Source organism: Melospiza georgiana, chromosome Z (genome assembly GCF_028018845.1).
Source record: "Melospiza georgiana isolate bMelGeo1 chromosome Z, bMelGeo1.pri, whole genome shotgun sequence".
NCBI lineage: Eukaryota > Metazoa > Chordata > Aves > Passeriformes > Passerellidae > Melospiza > Melospiza georgiana.
Window position 1 is genome coordinate 3,486,563 of NC_080465.1, and position 11,413 is coordinate 3,497,975.

Below are 11,413 nucleotides of genomic sequence, written 5' to 3' on the forward strand. Positions count from 1 at the left end.
TTAACCCTTAAAAACTATACCCTGTTGCCTATTCATACACTTCATACATGATGCATAAATTCTATTTAAATACAGAATTCTGTCTGGTCTGTGTCAACTTCTTCCTCTGAATCCTGACGGCGTCTTCATTGTTGAGTGAGGCGGAAATAAATTCGTTTCTTCTGATAATGGGGCAATAAATTCCCTTTCTCTGAAAGAACCAGGTGTCCTGTGGCTGCTATCTTGGTGCGAGTCCTTCCTTTAGGAAAAAAGCATCCTACATAGCATAGTTTCTATTTTAACATTTTGTAATAACCTAGAACTGTATTTAACATGCTACTTAAAAGAATTAATACAGCATAACTTTCTAACACAACACATATAATATTCATTTTAATATTTATCTGGTCATTGTCGACTTCTTCCTCTTAATCCTAACAGCGCCTTCGAGGCGGGAAGAAGTTAGTTTTTTCTGATAAGAAGGCAAAAAATTCTCTTTTTCTGAAAGATTTAGGTGCCCTGTGGCTGCTACCTGGTGCGAGTGCCTCATTCCTTCCTTAAAAAAAAATCTCACTAACATAATTCTTATTTTAACTACAAAAGTTACCTTTTAACTACAAGACCACATCATTAAAATGTTAATTTTAATGTACGGCACTACTAATCAATACATCAAAACACATAGAGCGAACATCTGCGTAGAGCCACATAATATGCACTTTTCACAATCGCCATACGAAGAACGAGGGAATCTTTTGACGGTAGTGCTCGAGTGCCTCGGGCGCCTCAGCCGGGCGCGTTAACGGCCACAACCGCCTCAGCCGCCCTTCGCCCGCCTCGTCCCTCCCCTTCTCGGCCCGTCCCTTCCCTTCCTTGCCCGCCCCTTCTCGACCCGTCCCTTCCCTCCCCTTCTCGGCCCGTCCCTCCCCTCCGTTGCCCGCCCGGTTCCGCCCCGTCCCTTCCCTCCGTTGCCCGCCCGGTTCCGCCCGCTCCCTTCCCCGGCAGCCGCCGCCATGGAGGACGCGCTGAAACGAGCGCTCGGCACGACGCTGCTGCGCCCGACCGGGCACACGGGGAGCGGCTGCATCAGCCAGGGCCGCAGCTACGACACGGACCAGGGCCGGCTGTTCGTGAAGACCAACTTCCAGTCGGAGGTGAGGCGGGGTAGGGATGGGGGGCTGCCGGGGGTGGGCAGGCAGCGTTCCAGGCCTGGGGCGGCAGCAGGAGCGGGGCAGGGCCCGTCCCTGGGCCGGCCCTGCTGAGGCCGCACCTCGAGGGCTGCGGCGCCTCCGGGCCCTCACACGGGCAATGGAGGGGCTGCGGCGTGGCCGGGGCGGGGAACGGAGCTGGGAAGGGAATGGAGCCCCAGGACAGGCTGAGGGAGCCGGGAAGGGGCTCGGCCTGGAGCAAAGGAGGCTCAGGGGGCCCTTGTGGCTCTGCACAGCTCCTGCCAGGAGGGGACAGCCGGGGGTGTCACCGTGATATTCTCTGAAAAATCCCCTCACCAGGATCTTTTCTCCTGAGAAGCTGGGAAGGTTCAGCTTCTCCATGTTGTGCTTCTCTGGAATGTGATTTGGAGAATTGTTTATCCAGCATGTGAATTGTTTTAAATTAATGACCAGAAACAGGCAGCTGTGTCAGATTCTCTGACTCTGTCACAGGTTTTTATTATTCATTCTTTTCTAGCTTTCTGATGTCTCCTTTCTCTTTCTTTAGTTTTAATATACAATTTTCTTTTGACATAATATAACATCATTATATAATAAATCAGCCTTCTGAGAACGTGGAGTCAATTCTCATCCCTCACCTCGTCCTGGGGCCCTCACAACAGCACAAAGGGGGGGTCGGGCTGTGCTCCAGGGAACAGGGACAGCAGCAGAGTTTGGGACAGGGCAGGCTCAGGGTGGACATCTGCCTGTGGACACTGCCAGGGATGCAGGGGCAGCCACAGCTGCTCTGGGCACCCTGTGCCAGGGCCTCACCACTCTCACAGTCAGGAATTTCTTCCTAATGTCTAACCTAAACCTATTCTCAGCTGGAATTTCTTCCTGGAAAAGGTTGTTAAGCATTGGAAGGGGCTGCCCAGGTAGGTGGTGTAGTCCCAGATCCTGCAGGTGCCCAAGGAACACCTGGACGAGGCACTTGGTGCTGTGCTGTGCTGAGGGTGAGAAGGTGCAGGTGGGTCAAAGGTTGGACTGGATGGTCTGGGAGGTGTTTTCCAGCCTGACTGATTCTGAGGCAGGACAGGGTTGTGATATCGGTCTTGCTTGTCCAGGACAAGCAATTTGTTTGCTTGTAAATTTTGTTAGAGGCGTACCCTGGCACGCTGTTGTCACCTCCAAGGGTCACAGTGTGTAACAGAGTCTGCAAGTGCTGTGACAGGGGCTAAGGCAACCTAGAATTGTCTGCTGAGGGGGTGTGTGCCTTCTGTGGTTTTAACTAAAACTTTTAATTCCCTGCGCACAAGAAAGAGTAAGTGATGCTTTTCCATAATTGTTCAAGCTTTTCTGCTTTGTCCTTTCAATATCTGGAATGTGTGTCAAAGGTGGATACCTGCATTTGGTAGAGGTAAATACAAGACAACTTATTTCTTTAGGATCCTTTGCAGAAACAGAGTGGAATTACTTTAAAGATACTCCATACTTGTATTTATCAGAGAAATAGCTTCAGTGGCAGAACAGGAGTCAAAACTTGTATTTGCCCTTCATAGCAAGCAAATGTGTTTGAAAGTATGCGTGCAACTTTTATCTATTCCAAATTTCTCAACAATTTCTGATCAAGCTGGGGAGCTGAATGGGGGTGGCAACATGGGATAACACAGGAAGGTTATCCTGCTTCACAGAAGAGAGTTTGAATTGATGTAGCCCTTCCTTAGAGCTATACACCATTCTGTATTTAGCTGCACAATCCAACGAGCTACAAAATGAGGCTTTGGGGGGGGAAAAAAGAGATCTGGATGGATTTTCTATTCAGCAGTTTCATTTTGTGTGCTGCTGCCTGTGTGTGGATCCTGAGCGCTGATTGAAGCAAACTTTGTGGAAAAGTTTGTAAACGCCGTGCTGTGCGAGCAGCAGCTGCTGTGCATCAGCAATTCGTGGCCCAGGGTGGTGCTTTGGACAGAGACAGAGCAGTCCCTGATTCCCTGTGGATGCTCCTGGGGCTGAGGGACGGCCAGAGATGGTCAGAGGCATGGAGCACCACGAGGAGAGGCTGGGGGCGCTGGGATTGCTGAGCCTGCGGAAGAGAGGGCTCTGTGGAGACACAGTGGCACCTTCCAGTGCCAGAGGGGAGAGACTTTTTACAGGGAAACAGGAATGGCTTCAAACTGACAGAGAGTAGGGTTAGGTCAGATAGGAGGAAGGAATTCCTGACTCTGAGCGGGGTGAGGTCCTGGCGCAGGGTGGCCCTGGATCCCTGGCAGTGTCCAAAGGCCAGGTTGGACAGGGGTTGAAGATGGTGGGAGGTGTGTCCCTGCCCAGGGCAGGGGATGGGACAGGGTAGTGGTTTTGGATGTCTTAAGGTCCTTTGCAGCACAGATCATTCTGTGATTGCCTCTTAATTGATGTCTACTGCAAATTGTCCTGTGACTGTGTTGCATGGAACATTACTGAAGGGCTAGCATTCTCTTTGTATTTCATTCATTCTACTTCCCTGCTTTTGCTTTTGCCAGATATGTTAAATTTCCCACCTGCTCTTTCTACAGCCCCTGCCTGACTCTTGTAGACAAACATTTCTCATGTGATGAGTGTCCCTGGTCTCAGAGGAGGAACTGGGGAGAGTAGATGTTCCTTGCTGTGGGTAGCAGGTGCAGAAACTGGTCCCAAATTCAGAATATCTTCCAAGCAAATGCAGTTGGTGGTGGCTTGGGTTGTGCAAGTGTGATAAGGGGCATTTGGCCGCTACAGCTGATTGCCACCCACGCCCTTCCCCTGTGAGGTGAAAGGAAACACCATGGAAAAGCATTCAGGTGAAAGCTCTGATGGGGCACAGCTGAAGGAGCTCAGACTTTATGTCTAAGCAGTTTGCACTCCTTCAGTTCAAACAGACTTTCTGAATTATAGAGAATTCTAGAACCTAGGCCATTTTCACTCACTTGTTTTATGAAGTGAAATCACTGTATTTGTAAAACTACCATCAAGTCTGATGGTGTGGTCCTGTCTGTATTTTGTGTGTGAGTAAACATTTCCTCCAACCTTTCAATGCAAGTTTTACAAAATCAGTTGATTTTGTGTAAGTGCTTTGTGTGGCTGATGCTTGTAGACACTAATGCTTTTCCTTAATATCCGGCAGGCCAGAAGAATGTTTGAGGGAGAAATGGCAAGCCTGGAAGCCATCCTGAAAACAAAGACAATAAAAGTGCCTCAACCCATGAAAATCTTTGACCTCACTGGGGGCCTTACTGCGTTTGTGATGGAGCATTTGGACATGCGAAGCCTGAACAGGTAAAACAGTGTTTCCTTTAACCAGAAATTTTGGCTCTTATGAGTGTTAATCACTTGTTTTCATTGGGGAACCTGGTTCAGTTTTTTTCCAAAGCGAGTCAAGAACAGTATGGGAAATCACACAGCAGAGAGTTGTATAAAATACTTCATAATGCCTCACCTAGCAAATAGATTGTACATCCCAAGCTGAGTCTGGGGTTTGGTTAGTTTTGGGTTTGTTTGCTTAGGTAATTAGTGATTTTTACAGTAAGGTTTGTTTTCACAGAGAGGAAAATGACTCTCCTCGTGACCTGTTTTGTGTACTTGCCCTCTATATAAAAACCACTACTTTATTGCTTGGCATGATTGTGCAGAGGCACTTTCCCAGATCAATTAATCTTGATTTCAGTATTTTCAGCTCTTACCTTCATTTTGATAGTTACAAACTTTTGACCCTTCCATTTTGACCCTGACGAACAGGTCACACGATGAATTCATCTGTCTGATTCCATTAGGGAGGTGATCATGACCAATTTCTCTCAGAACTTCTGCTGCCAGTTTAAATCTTGTCCCTCATCCTGCTTGTTGGCAGCGTTTCTAATTCATGAAGATCCCTCACTGAGTCCCAAGAGAAAGGGCAGAGATGTTGCTGTTTTGGGGTCAAAAATGGTACCTTTGCCATGCAGATTCCCTGTGTTAACAGGAACAAATTGAAGAAATAACTGTGCCTTAAATGACAGTGCCTGGACAACAGGGGAAGTTGAGGAAGGTCAAAGGCATAAAAGGAACACAATTTTGTTAATATGGGAGGCAACTGGTTGTAATATCTGTTTGTAATTACTACAAGACTCTTCTGAACCATGTAGAGGATAAAGTTTTATTAAAAATAGGTAATAAACTAGGCTCCTGTGACTCTGAGCATTTAGGCATGTTAGAGAAAAGCAGCTGGAAGCAGCAGTAGAAGGAAAAGGATCAGCATTTTGGTTCTGTTTCCCAAACACAGTTTACCAGAGTTAAAAAAAAAAAAAAAAAGCACAACATGTTGTGCATTCTTTCTTACACATATCTTACTGAGAGTCCTTACACAAGTGATGTCACACAGAAACTAGAATTGGTAGTTTCTCATTGTTAGTAAATTTATGCTTTTCACTTTCAGTAGCGATGTCAGAAACAGCCAGGTAAGTACATTTCTTGCTAATATGCAGTGTTGCTAGGCAGACAAGGTGTTTATAACTGGAATACACTGAAAAAATATTTTGTTAAGAGGTGTAGAACTGCTTTTATTTACTTGATAGATCTGTTCAGGTAACTCCTAGAATATCAAGCCCTGATTCTGTTCCTGTGCCAGTGGGACTCACGTTACTTTTTTGTTTCTTAGACACTCAGCACTGCTTGGAAGTCAGCTGGCTGATCTTCACCTTACTAACCAGAAACTTGGAGAGAAGCTGAAGAAAGAAGGGAGCATAGTTGGTACAGTACACAGCTGTTTGCAAATTTAAACCAGTTGGTAATATTCTACAAAGCAGTTAAAATGGCTTTTGGACAAGTTCATCTTCCCCTGAAGATAGCATGAGACTAGGTTTGGATGAAACAGACCCAGGCAGGGATTCTTTTTGCTTTTGTTTGCACTCTTTGGATCTGTGTAAGCAAAACACATACTCAGTTTTGGCATAAAGAACCTCAAAATACAATTTTGAAGAGCAGAATATAGCTGCTTAACATCGAACTTTAAAAAACGACGACATTGTAACCTTAAAAAAAATTAAAGTGCGATTTTTTTTTTTCTCAGTAGAAGCAGCATTTTACTCTTGTGTGGTTTTAAAGGTTCATTTGTGTTGTTCAGTATTATGTCACTGTTGCTGAATTTTTGTCTTTGGTTTGAAAGGTAAAGGTCAAGGGCAATCAGAACTCCAGTTTGTGGACCAGTTTGGCTTTCATACAGTTACCTGCTGTGGGTATCTTCCACAGGTAGGTTGTACTTTCTCAGACTGATAGAATTTTAAATTTATTTTGTTTTCCCTTCAGTGATACAGAAGGTCAAAGTTAGCATAATGGAAATAAATGAATTTTTGTGGAGCCATGAAAATAAAAAATGTGGTTCTGCCTGCTAAGGAAGGTTGTGTTTTGGACATCACTTAAAAGTGCTTTGGACACTGATAGCTCTTCAATTTCCTGCACTTTAATCACTGAGAGAAAATTATTCCTCTAATTTAGTGTTCTAAGATAACATTTGATTAAATGATGATAGCATTTACTGTACTGGATGGTGCCAGCACAAAAACTGTGTGATCCTCAAAAGTGTTATTTGAAAAAGAAGCAAGTGTGCCTTTTGTGTGGTGTGGAACTGACATCTGCAGTGCTGCTCCTTCAGGTGAACGACTGGCAGAGCGACTGGGTGGCCTTCTTTGCTAGACAGAGGATCCAGCCCCAGATGGACATGATTGAAAAGAAATCAGGTGACAAAGAAGCAAGAGAACTTTGGTCACAGCTTCAGGTAGGAGCAATTCCCTCAGTTCTCATTGTTGGGAGAGCTGGGTATACTCAAGTTTTATTTTTGTAAGCCAAAGTTGTTGTTTGTTGGTTTGCACCAGGTTCTGTGGGTAAGAGACTCCAGATTTTAGGGATCAAAATGCCCTTCTTCTAAGGTATAATGGGATTTGCCACATCTCCCTATGCTAACATTCCAGAGTGAACTCCCTAGTGCCAGATAGCATTTTGCCTGACTGTTTGGGAAATAGTGGATGGAGTTCATATTCTCATTCCCTCTAACACGCTCTTGATGAGAAATGTACATAAACAGCTCCGTCCTGCATGCTCTCTGTTCATTCAGTGTGTGCACCTGATTGAGGGACTGCACTATTGGCTCTTTGGCTCCTACATTTTGGAAATTTGGTGAGACATCCTTGAGCTTTTTAATGATGAAGTGTTGGTGGCTGTTGTTACTAACCCTGGTCGATATCTGAGTTTCAAGACTTGTATTTTCTTGCTGAAAGAGATTTAGGTGACCATTCTGCTGCTGCCTTTCATGAGCCATAAAAGTCCTCTGGACGTACTCAGCATTTCTGCTGACCAGGTCCTGTGTATTTTAAATGATGGGTTTTAGGACACTTCAAGTATGCAGATAAACATTTTGAAGTGAATGATTGTGTGGTTTACATGTCTTTCTTTTCTCCCCCTGCAGCTGAAGATACCCAGTTTTTTCACTGGTGTGGAAATCGTTCCTGCCCTCCTGCATGGGGATCTCTGGGGAGGAAACGTAGCTGAGGATGAATCTGGTCCAATTATCTTTGATCCAGCTTCTTTCTACGGCCATTCAGAGTACGAGCTTGCAATAGCTGGCATGTTTGGTGGCTTCAGCAGTTCTTTCTATTCTGCTTATCACAGTAAAATCCCCAGAGCTGCAGGGTTTGAGAAGCGCCTGAAGCTTTACCAGCTGTTCCACTACATGAACCACTGGAACCATTTTGGGACAGGCTACAGAGGCTCTTCATTAAACATTATGAGAAACCTTGTAAAGTAAATTACTGCTCAAGCCAAATATTTCTTGTGTTGTTTGGAGAGCCCCATACTTGGTGGTGCAGCTGCAGGAGTAGTGATGTTAAAAACAACCTGTGAGACCCTTGACCTTGTTAAAGACCTAGAGCCAGTGTCTCCTGCTGAATACCAAGTGTAAAATAGTCATCCCTTTTTAGGATAGCTGGGGATAACTCCACAAGGGAAAAAACTAAGGAAGGAGTGAATTTGCACAGTGAATTAAGGTCTCAGTGTCCAGAATGCATGTGAGACTGTTCTACAATTTTAGATGCCTAAAAGTTGCTCACTGCATTTTGCTGTGTCTTCCTCCCTCTTTGAGCTCTTCGTGTCCAGTTGTGTGCATGAGAGCAACATTAACAACAGAGCGTGAAAGTCCAGGAGATTTTTGTAACAGGAACTGTGAGAGGGGATTTGGACTTGCTAATCATTTTCACAGAATCAGAGTGAGTGAGGCTGGGGGGGAATCACAGAATGCCATCTAGTCCAACCTCCCCGCCTAAGCAGATTATTTAGGATTGGGTCCAGAGGCTTTTTAAGAGCCCTCCAGAGTTCTGCTGATTGATTCCATTGGATGCAGACTGTGGATGCCTCCTGGAGTTGTTGTAGGCTGTTCTGAGCTTCAATATCCACAGCAATTCTGCTTCCACCAGAACTAGTTCTCTTCCTTTTTGGGTCATGCTTTTGTCGTGGGCATTCGGAGAGAACTTTCCAGGTAAGACACTTTGCACGTACACACCTTGTGGAGGTGTGTTCTCTAATGAAATAAAACCTGCACATGAATGACTAAAATCAGTCAAAATGTACCTAATAATGAAACAATGTCAGTTGGCACTTTGTGTTTTCCACACCCACAAAGACGACTATAAAAATATTACTTAAAAGGGGAAGGAGGTCAGGGGAGACTCCTGGGATGGCTCACAAGCTGTAACCCTCTGCTTCTCCACAGGAATGCCTATCAGTTAATTTTATTCTAAGGGGATACTACTGCTTGTGCTTTCTGATAATCCACAATAGTTTATGAACCTTATTCTGGCACAAGGATCAGTAAAGCACAGCATTTGTGTCACAGGGACCACAAATGTGCCCAGTGCAAAGCTGCACTGTTTGTACACCTGTGCTGGTGAGAGTTCCAATGCAGGCTTGGAGTGCTGCACTGTTCACAATATTCTGTGTAAAGGTCTCAGACACGCCAGGAAGGGGAAGGTGTAGACACCTCTGGGCTCAGTACTTGTCTGGATAGCCTGGAAAGCAAGGGAATCTTCCTTTCCTAAACTGACCTGGCAGTTCCCACCAAGTGCAAGCTGTGGCTGTTGTGGTAAGAGACAAGAAACCAAAGGAAGGTGACATGTAACTGCCAGAGCAGCTCTTGACCCTGTCAGACGCCCTTGGAGATAGTTCCAGACTGTGGCTGTAACCCTGGATTTGTGCCCTTCTGATGTAGGCTGGTAGTGTGCTGCTGTGCGAGCCTGCCAGGGAGGTGAGAGAGATGCATGGCTCTAACATGCACCTTGAGTGTTGGGGAATGGCTTGTGTTAACTAAAACTGCTTTGCACCGGGTGTTGGCAGGTTAGTGAGGGTTTTCTAATTGCAGTTACTTACACAAAATCTCCAAACAAGTTTGGAGAACACTGGTATTTGGAGTTACTTTCCTTAATTCTACTGCTTTTCTCACTGGCTGTTTGACTTCTGCTGAAAAAAATCTGCTTGGTAGAATAGGTTTTACTTTTACCTTGTTGCCTGAATAAAAGGTTTCTCAGTTGATTATTGTTGTCACTGTTTTCTGAATTAGAACCTTACATCGTGGTTTATTCCTGGGGAGTTACTTGCTCTGACCTGTTTAAGATCCTTGGATAAATTATGATCACCGGAGGTGTTTCTGGGAATGTGCATGGTCATGGATTGGTTTGGAGCAGTGTGTCACTGAGGAAAATTTACATGTTCATTACAGGGCAAGTCAAGATGTTAATTTTCTTAAAATACATTTAACTCTTCATTTTAGCAGGGGAAAATGAATATGAGAGTGGATTTTCTGTCAGTTGTAGTTCTGGGGTAAACTTACTGATAAACAGCAACCCTTCAGGGATGACCTTTCAGACCTAATAGAACTGAATCCAGACATTTTTGTGGTTGAAGAAAAGTTGTGTTTATGCAAGTTATGCAGGTAGAAACAATTGTGTTTAGAGTTTTAATGTAAGGATATTGTGCTGAATTTTTCAAAGCTGTTTTTTGCTGTCAGCAAGATCCAAAGAGGTGTAGAGAGGCAGAGAAGTGGAATGTGACAGGAATCTGTCCTGGATCCCTCGGCTCTGAGCCCCTCTCGGGCTGCAGAAACTGCCTGCAGATACAAATGTTGCACTCCAGCGCTGGTTTTCCTCCTGCTTCCCATTTTCAGTGCTCTTCCGAAATAGATCTGGTGATTAAAACTGCTGCTGGGATCTTCCAACAGGAGCCAGAGCAGGTGGGAAGTGTCACATTTGAATGTGACAAAAAGCTTTAGAGGGAAAACGTTTTTCTGGTAACTAAGCCACACCACAATCACAACAGCCTTATTATTTTTTCTTGGTAGATATTCAGTTACTTATGGTTTTATTTGAGGTTTGGTTTATTTGGGGGTTGGTTTTGTTTAACAACTAAACAGAAAAATGATTGAGGGTTTCTTTTATTATGCAGATGTAGATTTTGCTCTATTTCCTGTCATTATTTTGTTGCCAAACCACTTTATTCCTTTCCCCACATGCTCCACTGCAACCCAGCATATGATTCTTTCCTTTCAGCAGCTGGAGCACCATCTAACCAAGAATCTTATCGTTACAGAGAAATTAGAGGAACAAATGTTACAGGATCTGGGTTACAATAATGCTTTAAAGGCTCAAAACTTTATACCTGAGAGTGCCAGTGCACTTTGCAAATACATCATATGGGTTGATCCTGTTTTTAAATTCAGCATCATCGCAAAAAATGAGTTTAAATTTTTTCCTTCTTTTTAAGACCAATCCTCTGCACAACACGGTAGGACTCATTTACAGTGAAATGCTGTTAAAAATTACTGTCCTGATCTTCATCAGTACCACTGATACAATGTAAATTACAGTCAACACTTGCTAGAAACACAAAACAATCTCCCAGCCAAAATCACAGGAAGGAGAATGAGGTTTATTGGTTTCCAGAAAAACACCTGGTCTGCACTGAGGAGATTTCTCCTTTATTTAAAAGATGAATTAGCATAATCCTTTCTCTAAATTTCTATACAGTTCTTTGCATTCGTCGTGTTCCACGGGAGCTTTAATAAATTGTTCCCAGAAACTGGCTGCATCCAAGCACGGCCTAATGTTCTGCATGTTTTCTCCTCGTTGTTTAGTGTAAATATTTTCCTCCCCTTTTGCAGTCCCTGCCTCAAACTTTTGCTGCTTGGTCCATTGTCACTTTATCTTCCGTTTCACCACAAACAATAAATCAGAACCTTCTGAGGTGAGTTAGCA

At 44.3% G+C, this 11,413-nt stretch overlaps 1 protein-coding gene across 1 annotated transcript; it reads left to right on the forward strand.

Annotated features, from left to right (window-relative positions):
- The first annotated feature begins 924 nt into the window (after positions 1–924).
- Positions 925–9,695, forward strand: LOC131095870 (ketosamine-3-kinase-like). Its single transcript, XM_058044002.1, has 6 exons — positions 925–1,133; positions 4,270–4,421; positions 5,779–5,870; positions 6,286–6,368; positions 6,772–6,894; positions 7,582–9,695. Exons 1-6 carry the CDS (start codon positions 993–995, stop codon positions 7,918–7,920), a joined length of 930 nt encoding a protein of 309 aa, XP_057899985.1. The 5' UTR covers positions 925–992; the 3' UTR covers positions 7,921–9,695.
- The last annotated feature ends 1,718 nt before the right edge of the window (positions 9,696–11,413 follow it).

Excerpts from the sequence above, each read along its gene's own strand:
- LOC131095870 (XM_058044002.1), top strand. The coding sequence starts at position 993 with ATGGAGGACGCGCTGAAACGAGCGCTCGGCACGACGCTGCTGCGCCCG. Across the intron at positions 1,134-4,269 it reads AGACCAACTTCCAGTCGGAG|GCCAGAAGAATGTTTGAGGG; the intron begins GTGAGGCGGGGT and ends AATATCCGGCAG. Across the intron at positions 4,422-5,778 it reads GACATGCGAAGCCTGAACAG|ACACTCAGCACTGCTTGGAA; the intron begins GTAAAACAGTGT and ends TTTGTTTCTTAG.